We start from the raw sequence: 18,816 nt of genomic DNA, 5'->3' as shown, positions 1-18,816 counted from the left end.
GACATATGCATCTTTTAAAAGGGGTCCTTGTAAATAACAACATGCCCCTCTTTGCCAAGGTTCACTCTCTCCTCTGTGCACATTTGCTGATTTGCATCGATGTGAGAGGGAACTGTGGGCACTGGAAATGGAAGAATGGTCCCCCAAAGGCCAGTGCAGTGGTGGTAGAGAGCTGGTGATTCAGAGACTGGGCGGCAGCTTGTTTTAACTTTGGTTTCCATTGGAGGTGATTCTCATAGATACTGATGTAAGCAAAGACGGCAATGTCCTGTGTTTTCCCTTTTCCATCAAAGTGGCCCTGCCCAGAAATTCAGATGATGACATCTGCCTATTACGTTTCCTGGAAAGCCACTAGAAGATCATTGCAAAATACAGGGCTGAATTAGAACAGCTAGGGATTAAATATCCTTGGGCAATTTCTTCACATGGTTAAACAATTTTAAATGATCTTTGATTGAATGCCACCCAAGCATTTATCAAGAGCTGATTACATTCAAGGAATTATCCTCATGTAACCTCTGAATATCAAATATCAACAAAAGAACGCCTTCAAATATGGAATGGCTGATCAAAATACAAATTCATTTAAGTTATGTCTCAACTAGAGAAAATAAGGCTTTGGATAGGTCTTCCCGCCAGAAGTCACAAATCACTCCAGCAATACATTTTCATCAAAGCAGTCAGCAATGATCACAAGTATACAGAATCTCCAGACATCATAAAGAAGTTATAGACAGGAGAGCTTCCTCTCTGCTGGATAACTTTCCAATGGATGACGGGATAACTTGTGACTTTTTACTCTAAGAACCAAATTTAAATTTCTTGCAGTTAATCTACATGACTTGCATATAAAGACAGCCATGGATGTATTTGACTGAAAGGTATAGTTACAGTGTCTGTGGAAGAGTTCTACTCTTCAATGCATAGGTATAACTGGAGTGTTTTATAATTGAATTGAGAGATTTTTCAGGGAAGAAATGTTTGAATAAAATATTGCTTGCAGTTGAATTTATTATATTCACCGAGAAAATGACATTGCTTAACAGCAAGCAGCAAAAATGGTGGTTTTAAAACTGGATCGAAGGATATAATAATCAAATGTTGCATTTGCTATTAATTTTCTTTCTTCTCCACCTCCCTTTCCCTTTTAAGTTTGAACATTCTTTGGAAACATCTAACACTTATATTTTAAATTATTTTTACTGTACAGAAGGGGATTTTAGAAAAGTTTAGTTTATAAAGCTTCTATTTCCATTATTTCTCAAATTTGCATTAATGATATTTTTCAACTCTCTCCAAAGCTATAGTACATAAAGTATCTCAGCAGCAGACGTAATTGGAAATAAATGAGCTCATAGTTATATCTGTTATTACTTTCATACTCCTTTAGCTGCCAGAATGTTCTATAAATGGCCACCAATAACCAGTTTAGTGGGCTTGCCTCACTGCACAGTGCATAAATCACTACTGATTTAACCGAGTAATTTAGCCTTTGGATTCAGGACTCAGTACAAACACACACACACACAAATTATGTTTTGTGGAAATTTAAGAACAGTATTTAATAAAACATTGATATCACATGGTTAGTCTTTAAAGTGGGTTTTGGTCCTGTCCTCCACGTTAGAATTGAAAACCATTTCTGTATTTTTTCACTTCTAAAAATATCACACGGTAGCTGTATTTTGGAGAATGGTTAAGTGATTTAACAGATAAGTATAATCTATTTGTTTTAACTGAAGCTATAAGTACTTCAGTTGGGTAAATAAATAGACCCTTGTTTTCTGAATCTATCTGTAGCATCAAGTACAACTTTGACCTCTAGAAGGAAATAATTGCTCTCTGGCACATTAATCCAGGAAGCTGCACTACCTCCCTTTGAGAGCAGATAACAGTACTGTCCAGAATAATCAGGCAAGATCTTGAAAAGACAAATCCCAAGGAGAGTATGAAAATGACAAGAACTGCAAGCTTTCCCATGCTACAACTGCAGCTCACATCTGTCCTGCAGACATGACAAAGATATGAATAACAAACAAAGCAGTGAACAAAGCATGAAAATCTAAAGAAAACCAAATCACAAAGAGCTTTCTTTTCATATGATTTTCCTTTAGGAAATACATAAAAACTATCACACAAAAAAGCATATCATTTCTACCAGTCATTTCTACTGGGGTTGGGGGATGTGGTGCTTAAATAAAGAAAAAACAAAACAAAACTTAAAAACAATTACTTGGACTATCTAGGAGCTTCAGTTTCCCATCAAGATGGTGAACTATTATAGGTTAAATGAGATTAAAGTATGAATTTAACTAAAGAACAAATGAAAACTTGTGTGAAAATGATTTTGAAAGATATTTTGAACTGGCTTGGCCAGTGGTGGCAGTGGGCAGGGATTGCTGGAGTTTGAGGAGTGTTGCCAGAGGTTTCTTTGAGAGGACAGTTTGAAGGAAAGCATTTTTGTTTCCCTCCTGCCTCCCCCTGTGGTCCCCTAGGACATTCACTGCCTGCTCCTTTCTTGTTAAGGATGTGAAGCCCACCCCAGGATACAGGTTGCTGAATGCCCCGCTCAGATGAGGAGGTGATGAGACGTGTGGGATTACATCACATCTGGCATTCACTCCTCTACCCTATTCTCTCTCAAACCCCAAGTTTGATGGATTATAATGAAGGGGAGTGCCTCCTCCCAGGGCTTTTCTATCTAAGAGGTTAGGGAGTGAGATTCTGACCAAGGAAGTCACCTGATACCGTAGTAGCAGAGAGAAGTGATCAAAAGTGGTTTTACAATGCCTGGAACTCACCCTCATACCTCTTTTGGATTTACCTGGCCTTCCCCCAATATGATAATGGTGAGAATAAATAGTATCTGCCAGATAACTTAAGCTCAAAGGACAAAATAGGGGACAAGTGAAAAGTACAGCCACCTGGAAAGAAAAGCAACAAACTAAATGCCATATATCACGCTCCTAAAACTAAAGGACAAGGGGTCTGTGGCAATGGATAGCACATTGGACTTCTAAAACCAATGGGCTAGGAATTTAAAATAAGCATGATTAATATACTCATACTAGAAATAATGGAAGATAGTAGCAAAATGAAATATTAAAGAAGATCATTAAAAAGAACCAAGAGGAAAAACAGTAAGAAATCAATAGATATAAGTAAAAATGTGCATAGTTCTCAAGTTAAGGGGTATCGGCACATGAAGGAAGGGGTCAAAATCTGGACAACAGAAGAAAGAAAGAAGAAACAGTGAGCAAAAATATTCCAAGAAATAATGGAAACAAATTTCCCAGAATTAAAGAGTAAAGACTTTAGGCCCAAACTGGAAACACAAATAAGAAAAGAAACAAATCCAGGGGGATGTTGTGAACAGTTTAGGGGATGTGAGGGTGATAAATTCCTTGATAAAGTTTGGTTAGGTCTGGTTTTTTAAGAAAACAAAACAAAACAAAAAGTGATTATTTCAACCAGAATTAAAAATCTACACTGTAGATCTACACTGCAATGTGGGGAAGTAGTATAGAGAGCAAAGGATATTAGTCTTAAGGGGGCAGAGTGGGAGATATTAAAAATTTAAGAACTTAATAGGAGAAAATAAACATGAATGTATGTCTTAAATGAAAGATATCCACTGCATGTTATATTAAGAATGTATAACTTTTAAGCTGACAGAAGAAAATTCAATCTTTACAGTGAAAAGCAGGAAAAGATATTTTAAATAAAACAAAAAGAATGCATTGAAAAATTAAAAAAATAAGATGGTAGTCACAATCTAGGCACATCAGTTAAAAATCATAAATTAGGGCTTCCCTGGTGGCGCAGTGGTTGAGACTCCGCCTGCCGATGCAGTGGACGCGGGTTCGTGCCCTGGTCCAGGAAGATCCCACATGCCGCGGAGCGGCTGGGCCCATGAGCCATGGCTGCTGAGCCTGCGCGTCCAGAGCCTGTGCTCCACAACGGGAGAGGCCACGGCAGTGAGAGGCCCGGGTACCGCAAAAAAAAAAAAAAAAAAATCATAAATTAAAAACGAAGATTCTCAGATTGGATGAAAACAATCAATTCCAAAACTATATTGACTATTTAAAAATACATTTACTACAAAGACATGTAGAAAGGGTAAAATTAAAAATACATATGGTAAAACAAAAATATGAACTAAAAGAAAACTCACAGCTGATGAAAATAGAAATTAAAGCAGTAGTATCCTAAGACAAAAGAAAGCTAATATATACTGGTTAAAGGAACTATGGAGAAAGAAGTTGTACCCATGATAAATAACAGGTAGCAAACAATATAACTTCAAAATAGTCAACCCACTGAATGGCAGGGAGAAACAGACCAACAACTGTAGTTGGAGATTTTAATACATTCCACTTAGCAACTATCAGATCAAGAGGAAAACAAATAGGTATCTGCAAAATATGATTAATAAGAGAGCGTTTAACTATTAATATATACAGAATTTCTATACCCATGTAGAGTTTTTCTTTTCAAGCACCCATGGAAGTTTTTTTTTTTAATAGAAAGATTATTAATAAACGAAAGCCTGGATATTCCAAGACAGCAGTAGCATACAGGATTTGTCCTCTGATAATAATGCAATATATTAGAAATTCATAACAAAAGGATAGCTGAAAAAGAATCCTTTGTTTATAAATGGAATAATATGTTATTAAATACCTTGAGTTAAACAAGGCAATCATGAAGAATATTAAAAAATAATTAGAATTAAATAATTCAAAATTTATGGGACATGACTAAAGCAGGACATAAAAGGAACATATAGCTTTAGCCATTTTTACTAGGAAACAAAAAATGTTAAGCATAAAGGAGGCAAACATTCAAATAAAGAAACTATAAAGAAACAATAGAGCAAACAAACAAAACACTAGAAGCCAAGAAATGACACAAATAAGGGCATAAATCTGTGAAACTGGGAAAAACAACTTCAAAATTATGAAAAAGATTAACAAAATAAAAAACTAGTTTCTTTAAAAAGATTTAACCAACTCTAAAAAAAAAAACTTCTGGCAATTCTAATCAAAAAATTAAAAAAAACACATATCTACAAAGGATAAATTTAAAAAGATGAAATAGCTATAGACACAACAGATACAAAAATCAAAACATTATAATCAACTATACACTAAAGAATTTGAAAATTTGACGAAATTGGTAACCCCCCAAAATTGCCAAATTGTACAAGAAGAAATTGAGAACTTAAAATCAAAATGTTTTAGTAAGTTGAAATGTCAATGCTATTTTAAAAAACCTCCAAATCTATTCTTTTCAAGAGACTTGTACCAAATTCCTGAGGGTAAGCTAATTTCTATCTTATATAAGTTGCTCCAAAAAACTGAAAAAAAGTGAAAGTTACCCAGCTTAATTTTATGAAGCTACAATAATCTCAACTGTAAAAACCAAGTATGAGAAATATAAGAAAATATAAGTCCACATCATTTATGATCAAAGGTATAAAAATTGTAAATAAACAAATCCAACAGAGTATTGAAAATAGCACAGACTTATCAAGTAGGTTTTATCTCATTTATGCAAGGAGGTTTTATTAAGAGAAAATCTAGCAATATAATACACATAAACTTGAGGAGGAAAAAAAATCATGATTATCTCAAAATGCAGAAAAAAAGTGTTGGTGAAGTTCAAAATCATTCCATGATGAAGATTTCCAGCAAACTAAAAATAAAAGAGAATTTCCTTGACTTGGTAAAGTTTATAAATCCATATGTCTTAGAGTTATATTGTAAAAAGATTTATAAATGAAATCATATGATGTATTTGTTTCAAAATAAATTAGTGTTAGGGAAAGGGAGTAGAGAGGGTACAGATGAAACAAGACTACCTATAAATTGTAACGGCCGAAATGTAATGATAGATCCATTGTACTTAATTATATTATTCTCACTACTTTGGCAGACATTGCAAAGATTACATACCAAAAACCTACAGCGAGCATTTTACTTAACGGAGAAACTTGAGATGTGCCCAACTTAAAAGATGTTCAACTCAAGAACATCCACTATCAGTTCTACTTTTAAAGATTCTTGGCAACATTAGTCAAGGAAAAGGAAAAAAAAAAAAAGAAGAAGAAGAAGAAGGAAGTAGAAAAGAAGATAGCCAAGAATTAAAAGGAAAGAGATTAACATGACCTTATTTGCAGATAAAACACCTAGTAAAACCAATGATATTAATAGTTAAATTATTGGAACAAGTTTATCAAATAGAAATTCCACTTTAAAAATAGTATTTCTTGAAGATGGCAGACTAGAAGAACATGGAATTCACATCTCTACACAACTAGGGCACCTACCAGGCATCACTGGGGGACTACAGACACCAAAGGGGATGGGAGGAACTGCCAATGACCAGCTTGCAGGAGGTCGGGCCCAAGCTCCTGTGGTGGGAGCTCTGAGTCCAAACCACTGGACTAAGAGAGAACCTCACACCCCAGGTTAATTGGAGTGAGGCTTCCCAGAGGTCCTAATCTCAGCACCAAGACCTGGCTCTATCCAACTGCCTGAAAACTCCAGTTTTGGACACCTCAGGCTAAACAACCAGTAAGACAGGAATATAGAGCCACCTATCAAAAAAAAAAAAAAAAAAAGAAATGACAAAAGAATATATTACAGATGAAGGAGCAAGGTAAAAACCTACAACACCAAATAAATGAAGACGAAATAGGCAAACTACCTGAAAAAGAATTCAGAGTAATGATAGTAAATATGATCGAAAATCTTGGAAACAGAATGGAGAAAATACAAGAAACATTTAACAAAGATCTAGAAGAACTAAAGAGCAAACAAACAATGATGAACAAAAAAATAACTGAAATTAAAAATACTCTAGGAGGAATCAATACCAGAATAACTGAGGCAGAAGAACAGATAAGTGACCTGGAAGATAAAATGGTGGAAATAACTGCCAGGGAGCAGAATAAAGAAAAAAGAATGAAAAGAACTGAGGACAGTCTCAGAGACCTCTGGGACAACATCAAATGCACCAACATTAGAATTATAGGGGTCCCAGAAGGAGAAGAGAAAAAGAAAGCATCTGAGAAAATATTTGAAGGGATTATAGTTGAAAGCTTCCCTAACATGGGAAAGGAAATAGCCAATCAAGTCCAGGAAGCGCAGAGAGTCCCATAGAGGATAAACCCAAAGAGAAACACACCGAGACACATATTAATCAAACTATCAAAATTAAATACTAAGAAAAATATTAAAAGCAGCAAGAGAAAAGCAACAAAAAACATAGGACAGAATCCCCATAAGGTTAGCAGCTGATCTTTCACTAGAAAATCTGCAAGCCAGGAGGGAGTGGCAGGACATATTTAAAGTGAAGAAAGGGAAAAACCTACAACCAAGATTATTCTCCCCAGCAAGGATCTCATTCAGATTCGACAGAGAAATTAAAACCTTTACAGACAAGCAAAAGCTAAGAGAATTCAGCACTACCAAACGAGCTTTACAACAAATGCTAAAGGAACTTCTCTAGGCAGGAAACACAAGAGAAGGAAAAGACCTACCATAACAAACCCAAAACAATTAAGAAAATGGTGATAAGAACATACATATCAATAACTACCTTACAAGGAAATGGATTAAATGCTCCAACCAAAAACACAAACTGGCTGAATGGATACAAAAACAAGACCCGTATACAGGCTGTGTACAAAGACCCACTTCAGACCTAGGGACACATACACACTGAAAGTGAGGGGATGGAAAAAGATATTCCATGCAAATGGAAATCAAAAGAAAGCTAGAGTAGCAATTCTCATAGCAGACAAAATAGACTTTAAAATAAAGACTATTACAAGACACAAAGAAGGACACTACATAATGATGAAGGGATCAATCCAAGAGGATATAACAATCAAAAATATTTATGCACCCGACACAGGAGCACCTCAATACATAAGGCAAATGCTAACAGCCACAGAAGAGGAAATCGACAGTAACGCAATCATAGTAGGGGACTTTAACACCACACTTTCACCAGCAAACAGATCATCCAAAATGAAAATAAATAAGGAAACACAAGCTTTAAATGACACATTAAACAAGATGGACTTAATTGATATTTATAGGACATTCCATCCAAAAACAACAGAATACACTTTCTTCTCAAGTGCTCATGGAACATTCTCCAGGATAGATCATATCTTGGGTCACAAATCAAGCTGTGGTAAATTTAAGAAAACTGAAATCATATCAAGTTTCTTTTCTGACCACAACACTATGAGACTAGATATCAATTACAGGAAAAATTCTGTAAAAAATAAAAACACATAGAGGCTAAACAATATGCTACTAAATAACCAAGAGATCACTGAAGAAATCAAAGAGGAAATTTAAAAATACCTAGAAACAAATGACGATCAAAACACGACAGCCCAAAACCTATGGGATGCAGCAAAAGAAGTTCTAAGAGGGAAGTTTATAGCAATACATGCCTACCTCAAAAAACAAGAAACATTTCAAATAAACAGCCTAAACTTACACCTAAAGCAATTAGAGAAAGAAGAACAAAAATACCCCAAAGTTAGCAGAAGGAAAGAAATCATAAAGAACAGATCAGAAATAAATGAGAAAGAGATGAAGGAAACAGTAGCAAAGATCAATAAAACTGAAAGGTGGTTCTTTGAGAAGATAAACAAAATTGATAAACCATTAGCCAGACTCATCAAGAAAAAAAGGAGAAGACTCAAATCAATAGAATTAGAAATGAAAAAGGAGAAGTAACAACTGACCTTGCAGAAATACAAAGGATCATGAAAGATTACTACAGGCAACTATGTGCCAATAAATGGACACCCTGGAAGAAAAGGACAAATTCTTAGAAAAGCACAACATTCTGAAACTGAACCAGGAAGAAATAGAAAATATAAACAGACCAATCACAAACACTGAAAATGAAACTGTTATTAAAAATCTTCCAACAAACAAAAGCCCAGGACCAGATGGCCTCACAGGTGAATTCTATCAAACATTTAGAGAAGAGCTAACACCTATCCTTCCAAACAAACTCTTCCAAAATATAGCAGAGGAACACTCCCAAACTCATTCTACGAGGCCACCATCACCCTGATACCAAAACCAGACAAAGATGTCACAAAGAAAGAAAACTACAGGCCAATATCACTGATGAACATAGATGCAAAAATCCTCAACAAAATACTAGCAAACAGAATCCAACAGCAAATTAAAAGGATCATACACCATGATCAAGTGGGGTCTATCCCAGGAATGCAAGGATTCTTCAATATATGCAAATCAATCAATGTGATACACCATATTTACAAACTGAAGGATAAAAACCATATGATCATCTCAATAGATGCAGAGAAAGCTTTCGACAAAATTCAACACCCATTTATGATAAAAACTCTCCAGAAAGGGCATAGAGGGAACCTACCTCAACATAATAAAGGCCATATATGACAAACCCACAGCCAACATCATTCTCAAGGGTGAAAAAGTGAAACCATTTCCACTAAGATCAGGAACAAGACAAGGTTGCCCACTCTCAGCACTATTATTCAACACAGTTTTGGAAGTTTTAGCCACAGCAATCAGAGAAAAAAAAGAAATAAAAGGAATCCAAATCAGAAAAGAAGAAGTAAAACTGTCACTGTTGCAGATGACATGATACTATATATACAGAATCCTAAAGATCCTACCAGAAAACTACTAGAGCTAATCAATGAATTTGGTAAAGTAGCAGGATACAAAATTAATGCACCGAAGTCTCTTGCATTCCTATACACTAATGATGAAATATCTGAAAGAGAAATAAAGGAAACACTCCCATTTGCCATTGCAACAAAAAGAATAAAATACCTAGGAATAAACCTACCTAAGGAGACGAAAGACCCATATGAAATTAAAGATGATATAAACAGATGGAGAGATATACCATGTTCTTGGATTGGAAGAATCAAAATTGTGAAAATGACTATACTACCCAAAGCAATCTATAGATTCAGTGCAATCCCTATCAAACTACCAACGGCATTTTTCACAGAATTAGAACAAGAAACTTCACAATTTGTATGGACATACATAAGACCCCTAAGAGCCAAAGCACTCTTGAGAAAGAAAAACAGAGCTGGAGGAATCAGGCTCCCTGACTTTATTTTATACTACAAAGGTACAGTAATCAAGACAGTATGGTACCAGCACAAAAACAGAAATATAGATCAATGGAACAGCATAGAAAGCCCAGAGATAAACCTATGCACATATGGTCATCTTATCTTTGATAGGGGAGGCAAGAGTATACAATGGAGAAAAGACAGCCTCTTCAATAAGTGGTGCTGGGAAAACTGGACAGCTACATGTAAAAGAATGAACTTAGAACACTCCCTAACACCTTACACAAAAATAAACTAAAAATGGATTAGAGACCTAAATGTAAGCCCTAATGTAAGACCTAATGTAACTATATAGACCTAATGTAACTATAGAGACCTAAATGTAAGACCTAAATGTAACTATAAAACTCTTACAGGAAAACATAGGCAGAACACTCTATAGCATAAATCACAGCAAGATCCTTTTTGACCCACCTCCTAGAGAAAGGGAAATAAAAACAAAAATAAACAAATGGAATCTAATGAAACTTAAAAGCTTTTGCACAGCAAAGAAAACCATAAACAGGATGAAAAGATAACCCTCAGAATGGGAGAAAACATTTGCAAACAAAGCAACTGACAAAAGATTAATCTCCAAAATATACAAGCAACTCATGCAGCTCAATATCAAAAAAACAAACAACCCAGTCCAAAAAATGGGCAGAAGACCTAAATGGACATTTCTCCAAGGAAGATATACAGATTGCCAACAAACACATGCAAGGATGCTCAGCACCACTAATCATTAGAGAAATGCAAATCAAAACTACAATGAGGGATCACCTCACACCAGTCAGAATGGGCATCATCAAAAAATCTAGAAACAATAAATGCCCGAGAGGGTGTGGAGAAAAGGGAACCCTCTTGCACTGTTGGTGGGAATGTAAATTGATACAGTATCAATGTAAATTGATACTGTTCTCACTATGGAGAACAGTATGGAGGTTCCTTAAAAAACTAAAAATAGAACTACCACATGACCCAGCAATCCCACTACTGGGCATATACCCTGAGAAAACCATAATTCAAAAAGAGTCATACCAGAATGTTCATTGCAGCACTATTTACAGTAGCGAGGACATGGAAGCAACCTAAGTGTCCATTGACAGATGAATGGATAAAGAAGATGTGGCACATATATACAATGGAATATTACTCAGCCATAAAAAAAGGAAATCGAGTTATTTGTAGTGAGCTGGATGGACCTAGAGTTTGTCATACAGAGTGAAGTAAGTCAGAAAGAGAAAAACAAATATCGTATGCTAACACATATATATGGAATCTAAAAAAGAAAATGGTTCTGGTGAACCTAGGGGGAGGACAGGAATAAAGATGCAGAGGTAGAGAATGGACTTGAGGACATGGGGAAGGGGAAGGGTAAGCTGGGACGAAGTGAGAGAGTAGCAGTGCCATATATACACTAGCAAATGTAAAATAGATAGCTAGTGGGAAGCAGCCGCATAGCACAGGGAGATCAGCTCGGTGCTATGTGACCAACTAGAGGGGTGGGATAGGGAGGTTGGGAGGGAGACACAAGAGGGAGGGGATATGGGGATATATGTATATGTATAGCTGATTCACTTTGTCATACAGCAGAAACTAACACACCACTGTAAAGCAATTATACTCCAATAAAGATGTTACAATAAATAAATAAATAAATAACAATATCAAAAAATACTCCCAGGAATCTTGAAATAAACTTAAGCAAAACCATATAAGATCTCTGTGGAGGAATAAAAATTAAACTCTAATGAAGGACAAATAAAATGATCTGAATAAATGGAGAGACAATATTATGAATAATCAACTCTTCAAAAATTAAGCTAAAAATTCAATACTATATTGAAATTCCAGTAGGATTTTTTTTTTGAATTTTATTTATTTTTTTAAACAGCAGGTTCTTATCAGTTATCTATTTTATACGTATTAGTGTATATGTATCAATCCCAATCTCCCAATTCATTCCACCACCACCACCACCCCCGCCACTTTCCCCCCTTGGTGTGCATACATTTGTTCTCTACATCTGTGTCTCTATTTCTGCCCTGCAAACCAGTTCATCTGTACCATTTTTCTAGGTTCCACATATATGCTTTAATATACAATATTTGTTTTTCTCTTTATGAGTTAGTTCACTCTGTATGACAGTCTCTAGATCCATCCACGTCTCTACAGATGACCCAATTTCATTCCTTTTTTATGGCTGAGTAATATTCCATTGCATATATGTACCACATCTTCTTTATACATTCATCTGTTGATGGGCATTTAGGTTGCTTCCATGACCTGGCTATTGTAAATAGTGCTGCAATGAACATTGGGGTGCATGTGTCTTTTTGCATTATGGTTTCCTCTGGGTATATGGCTGGTAGTGGGATTGCTGGATCGTATGGTAATTCTATATTTAGTGTGGGTTTTTTTTGTTTTTTTGTTTTTTTTGGCGGTACGCGGGCCTCTCACTGTTGTGGCCTCTCCAGTTGCGGAGCACAGGCTCTGGACGCGCAGGCCCAGCGGCCATGGCTCACAGGCCCAGCCGCTCCGCGGCATGTGCGGGGGGTCCTCCCGGACCAGGGCACGAACCCGTGTCCCCTGCATCGGCAGGCGGACTCTCAACCACTGCGCCCCCAGGGAAGCCCCTATGTTTAGTTTTTTAAGGAACCTCCATACTGTTCTCCAAAGTGGCTGTATCAATTTACATTCCCACCAACAGTGCAAGAGGGCTCCCTTTTCTCCACACCCTCTCCAGCATTTGTTGTTTGTAGATTTTCTGATGATGCCCATTCTAACTGGTGTGAGGTGATACCTCATTGTAGTTTTGATTTGCATTTCTCTAATAATTAGTGATGTTGAGCCGCTTTTCATGTGTCCTTGGCCATCTGTATGCCTTCTTTGGAGAAAGGTCTATTTAGGTCTCCTGCCCATTTTTGATTGGGTTTTTGTTTTTTTAACATTGAGCTGCATGAGCTGTTCATATATTTTGAAGATTAATCCTTTGTCCGCTGATTCATTTGCAAATATTTTCTCCCATTCTGAGGGTTGTCTTTTCGTCTTGTTTGTAGTTTTCTTTGCTTTGCAAAACTTTTTAAGTTTCATTAGGTCCCATTTGTTTATTTTTGTTTTTATTTCCATTACTCTAGGAGGTGGATCCAGTAGGAGTTTAAAAGTATAATTGATATTCTAAAATGTTTATAAGGAAATAAACGCCCATCACATAGTTAACAATCTTGAAAAGAAGAAGTAGACAAGAGGTACCTCCCGTGTCAGGCATGAAGACATACTTATACTGCCAAAATAATAAAAAAGAGTGCAGTGGGCCAACTGGAACCGAACAGAGACATCAGAGATGGCTCCATATACATATGGAAACTTATACAACAAAAGTGATATCAGATTCATAGGAAATGATGAGTTTTTAGCCTGTGAGAATGGAATATTTAGGAAAAAAGAAAAAAACTGGATCAGAGGTGATCTCTAGTTGAATTAAATATTTACATGTCCATGGAAAATTATAAAGGTAATAGAAAAAAATGGAGAAGCACATCTTTGTGACTTAGAGATAAGAAAGGATTTCTGAAACTAAATCCCCAAAGAGGAAGCCTATGGAAAAATTAATTTGATTAATGAATTGAAGATTTCTAATCAAAAAATAACACTGTGATAAAGTTAACAGAGAGAGGGCAAATTGAGCTATTTGCAAGATCGAGATAACACTTTTCACCTGTCACAGCTGGAAACAGTCAAATGTTGGCCTATGCGGGGGTATGGAAATTGATACAGGCATTTTGGAGGGCGAGCTGGCATTATTTAATTCTATCAAATGAACCTATATCTTATGTCCCAGCCATCCCAGTTCTGGGTATACACTCTTCAGAAAATCATATGCAGGTTCATAAAGAGTCAGATACAAGGATTTGTGCATTTGAAGTATTGTTTGCTTTAGCCAAGAGCTGGAGCAATCCAGATGTCTATCACTGGAGCAGTGGGGAGGTAAACTATAAGGGAAACACATCACTAATACTGAAAATCAGTGAAAAAGTAACAGAAGATATACACATAGCAACGTGGAAGGTTTCTTCCTACAAATACGTAGTGCTGCATTTTAAAAAATAGTCAGAGGGACTTTCTAGGCGGTCCAGTTGTTAAGACTCCACGCTTCCACTGCAGGGGGCGGGGCATGGGTTTGATCCCTGGTCGGGGAACTAAGATCCCACATGCCGCACGGCCCTATATATATATATAGATAGATAGATAGATAGATAGATAAAGGAAAAAATATCTAATATAATACAGTTTATATGCTAAAGATACTTGCATGCATAACAAAATAAAAATGCTTATTTTACAAGAATATGCACAAAAAACACACACATTAAATCATTATAATGATGGCCTTCGAGAGGAAGGATAATTAAGTGGGAAACGGTGATAAAATGTATTAAATAAAACAGATAAAACAAGAGAGGAGGCTTGCACACACAGATGTTGCAAGTTCTACAAGGACAGGGATTTGGGTCTCTGCTCAACAAACATTTGTCGAATACATGAATGTGACATGAATAGAGGATTATGATTCTTGTATCTCTCTATATCTGATTTCTAATTTTTGGTTGAATCATATGAAACTGTAATTTTTTGTAGGTCAAAACTGGCCAAGTTAGCAATTGCATACAATTCAACTTAATAGAAGAAGGCAACTGGGGAATAATTAAAGGTTCTTAGGGAAATATAAACAGCCACTGTGCAGACTTGTGGGAGATAACATGAAAGACAAATCAAATTAGATTCCACTTTTTCCTGATCAAAAACCACTTAATACTGATATAATTGAGATGAGATGATTGTCTTTAAAATAAACCACCCTTAAGACCTAAGTCATCAACACCATTTCCTTAAAATATCAGTTACCTACTTTACTAAGTAATGTAACATCTGCATCTTTTGTCATGCTTATCGGTTTTTTAATTGACAATTTTTAAACATACCATTTAAAAATTTTTCACTGTTGGAAGATTTTCCAAAACTTAAAGTGCAGTTTATGTAAGAAAAATTCTGAAAAGTATCAAGTACAGTCACTTTTAAATCTCTCAAAACTATAAAAGGCACTTGTGCCTTCTTTTTTTTAATACCATTTTTTATGATTAAAATACAAAAACCTGTACATATTTAATGCATACAATTTGATGAGTTTAGAGATAAGTATACACCCATGAAACCATCACTACAATCAAGTCATAAATGTATCTATCCCCTTCAAAAGTTTCCACCCACCCTATTTATTTATTTATTTAGTGATAAGAACATAAAATCTATCCTCTTAGCAAATCTTAGTATTATTAACTATAGGCGCTATACTGTAAGTCGATCTCCAGGACTTATTCACTGAGCATAACTGAAACTTTAGACCCTTAGACTAACACCTCCCTATTTCCCTCTTTCCCCAGCCCCTGGTAACTACCATTCTATTCTCTGCTTCTGTGAGTTTGACTAGTTTAGATTCCTTCCATAAGAGGGATCGGGTAGTATTTGTTCTTTGAAGGCATCTTTGATCTTACAGAAATAATCGTTCAGAAAACAGATAAGAGGAAGAGGGAAGAAACTGAAAGAATGCATGTGTGCATTTCCCCTTAACTACACTCTGAAAAATTATTTCTGTAAAATCAGAAACTCCTTAAAATGTATCAAGTATATTCTCACTAGACCTTATTTTCGAATGAGCTAACCTGAATTACCTCTTATAACTAAACTTTTTGGAGGTTATTATTAAGTTCTCCCTTGAAAACTTTCTCATCATGCTTTATGTCATGGCTACTGTGTCAGGCACCCTTGAGAGCGTTGTTTTTTGCTCAGCAAGTATCCCATATTGAATGGTGAAATGAAACAGGCATTATGCTTCCTAAAAATGAAGCAAAAAGCATAAGGGCAAAATTGTATTTTCCTTTGTTGCACTGACTACATTTTTCTTGAATGAGTGGAAAGTCAAGAAAAACAGACCACAGCTGAGAACTAGTTCTACAATGGGTCAAAGAACTGAACTAAAAAGATGAATTGAGAGAAAAAGAAGATGTAGCCTTTGTGATCCCTAGTGAATTAAGCTGTTTCCAGTTCATTTCTGAACCTGCACCTATTAAATGAAAATCTCTGCTTGCAGCAATAAAACGATACAATCTTTGCTCCTTGGGATTTGATAATCATAAAGGTCGGAGAAAGGCAGCCCAACTCACTTTACTTATCTCCAGTATACTTTGTGGGAAATAACTGCAACAATGGAAATTTTACCTTGACAGTGAAGCGTTTTTTCTTTGGTGGATTCCAAACCGTGCCAGTCGAATGAATGAATGCACGCAGAGGAGTTAAGGATGTCACCAGCACATACGCTTTAAGAATTACGGATAAATCTTTGGCTCTCAAGAGTGTTTCTTGTGGAGCTAGGACTGTGGTTTGATTCCTAAAAAATTAAAAATATAATTAAAGCTCCATAATTTGGGGTATGTAATTTATAAATTGCCTCAGAGCTTTGTACACCCCATCTCTCTTTCACTGGACCCTAGCTTTCAGTGTATGGGTTGCCTTAAACGATGTCTAAAATTGTACCTGAAATGAGGCTTAAAGATCTAAAAAATTTAAATTAGTCACATCTGGTACCATCCCAACAAAGGTGATACATATAAAAGTTTAGGATACCCCTGAAATTTTCCGGTTCTGCCCTCTCCTACCTTTGCTCTATCTCATCGTCCACAAGAAAAGATACTGTTTCTCAATAGTGGACAGGCAGGTCACCAAAAATATGCCAAAATACTTTCCCCACTAATTTGATTCTACCTAATAACCCGCACTACAGATAATTAAGGGTTAATTTAAGGGATGAAGTATTAGGAAACACTTCAGTCTAAAAAAGGAAAAATAACACTAGTTAAATGTTTTGTGATAAAACAAACATAATTTCATTATAAATGATACCAAAATGTATAACTATTTTCTTTTCTGCATCATATTTCTATATTTCAAATATCTAAGTTTGATCAATGAAAAGAGTGTGCTGTTTCATCTTTTGAAGTCTAGGTAAGCAGAAATGCATATGATTCTTCAATAAAAACTATTAACTGTGGAATACTACCTAATAATTATAAAATTACACGGGGCAAACTATTTTGTGTGTTGGATAAGATAATTAAAATCTCTTAATTTTTCACTGTAATTTATCTACATGACAAAATCCTTTCCCTGAAGGTAACTTGAATAACTTGGTACCCTACAGTTGCTTTCTCAGAGCCATAAAAAAATAATAATAGAAAAGAATCATTCAGCCATACTCGTAGACTAAGGCATGTTATTTGAGTATAAAATGGAAGTTAAAATTTTAGTTTCACATGGCCAAGGTTTTAAATTCAATTTCCATTAATGTAACTTCCTGGATAAGAGTCCTATTTACCCAAATGTTTATTCTATGGCAAGAGAGATTTGAATTAGTGTAGCAGAAAATCGATGGTGGCATTATTTATTAAGAAGAGATAGCCTAAAATTTATATAACAGAACCTAATAATTCAAACACGTAAAACCCCCAGATGTGTTTGGTGCTTTTGTCTTATTAGCTATCTCTTAAAATGCACGCTTGACATAACAATTAAAGATGATTAGCTTACAGCTGTTCACGTCTCCAGTCCCCTGGTTTCCACATATATGATTTCACTGTTTTTAAAAGGTGACTTGAATTACTCAGCTTTAATTGTATGCTCTGATCCAGACACACTGAGGGGCTCACCGGAAGTTGCAATTCTGAAAAGATTCAACAGAGCAAAAAACAGTCATTCTATTGTTTCCTTTTGGAATGGCTTCCATAATAGAGTCTGCTATGTTAAACTACTGGTTCCAAGGGAAATAGGCCGCAAATTTTCTCCCCATTCTGAACCAAGGTTCAATCCCTCAAGCATGAAGGCATGTTTAGAGGGGCATTTGCTTTGTAGTATGTTATCTTACCACAGACTAGAAAAACAATTATAATAACTGATTTCAAAATTTTTTCTCAGAAGGTGAAGTAGATTTGATGTCTCCTTCTGTCCCACACCAAGAGGGTCTTTCTTCCATACAGCTAGGAGATACTCTCTCGATTAGGGGATGGTGGCTGCAGGAGTTGACTTCTGTTTGCGATGAGAATTTTATATAGATAACTTGAGTTGATTTCCTGACAACACAGTCCTTCACGTGCTAGAGTTTGTCATGCTTCATGACCTTGGTAACCTCAACCAAAGTGCTTCATTATTTTGTAAAATATTATTTAGTGGGTTTTTGAAGTGTGTAAAAGTAAAGACCAACAATAATGACTTATTTCCGAACACTCGTATTGATACTTTTAAAAAATAGGTGTATGTACAAGGTTAGAAAAATCAAAGTGTAATCATTGCATAAAGTTTCCACCAACTAACCATCAATCAACTGCTTACTTACTGAGCACTCAGTAAATGCAAGCCATAAATGCCCTCCTTTCTGTTCTTTTTCAGTGGAAGTGTCAAAGTCATGCAATTCTACAAAAACAATTTTCCCCATGGACTCCTCTATGTTTTGACCATGACAACGTAAAAACCTTGAATTCTGCTCATTTTCCTCGGTAATAAAAGCTATGTCTAGACTCCTACTTCAATTTCTTGCCCCTATGATTTCA

The 18,816-nt window shown here is 35.8% G+C and overlaps 1 protein-coding gene across 3 annotated transcripts in view; it reads right to left on the bottom strand.

Moving 5' to 3' along the window:
* Nucleotides 1–18,816, bottom strand: part of CPED1 (cadherin like and PC-esterase domain containing 1) — a 300,032-nt gene that overhangs the window by 189,194 nt on the left and 92,022 nt on the right. For all 3 annotated transcript variants that reach the window (XM_060020793.1, XM_060020794.1, XM_060020795.1), the window contains exons 5-6: nt 17,801–17,933; nt 16,436–16,604 (exon numbers count right to left, since the gene is read on the bottom strand). In XM_060020793.1, coding sequence (XP_059876776.1) covers nt 16,436–16,604; nt 17,801–17,933 — 302 coding nt within the window. The remainder of the gene's footprint in view (nt 1–16,435; nt 16,605–17,800; nt 17,934–18,816) is intronic.

This window comes from Delphinus delphis, chromosome 9 (assembly GCF_949987515.2).
Source record: "Delphinus delphis chromosome 9, mDelDel1.2, whole genome shotgun sequence".
Taxonomy (NCBI): domain Eukaryota; kingdom Metazoa; phylum Chordata; class Mammalia; order Artiodactyla; family Delphinidae; genus Delphinus; species Delphinus delphis.
This window is presented reverse-complemented; position numbering and strand designations above follow the sequence as displayed.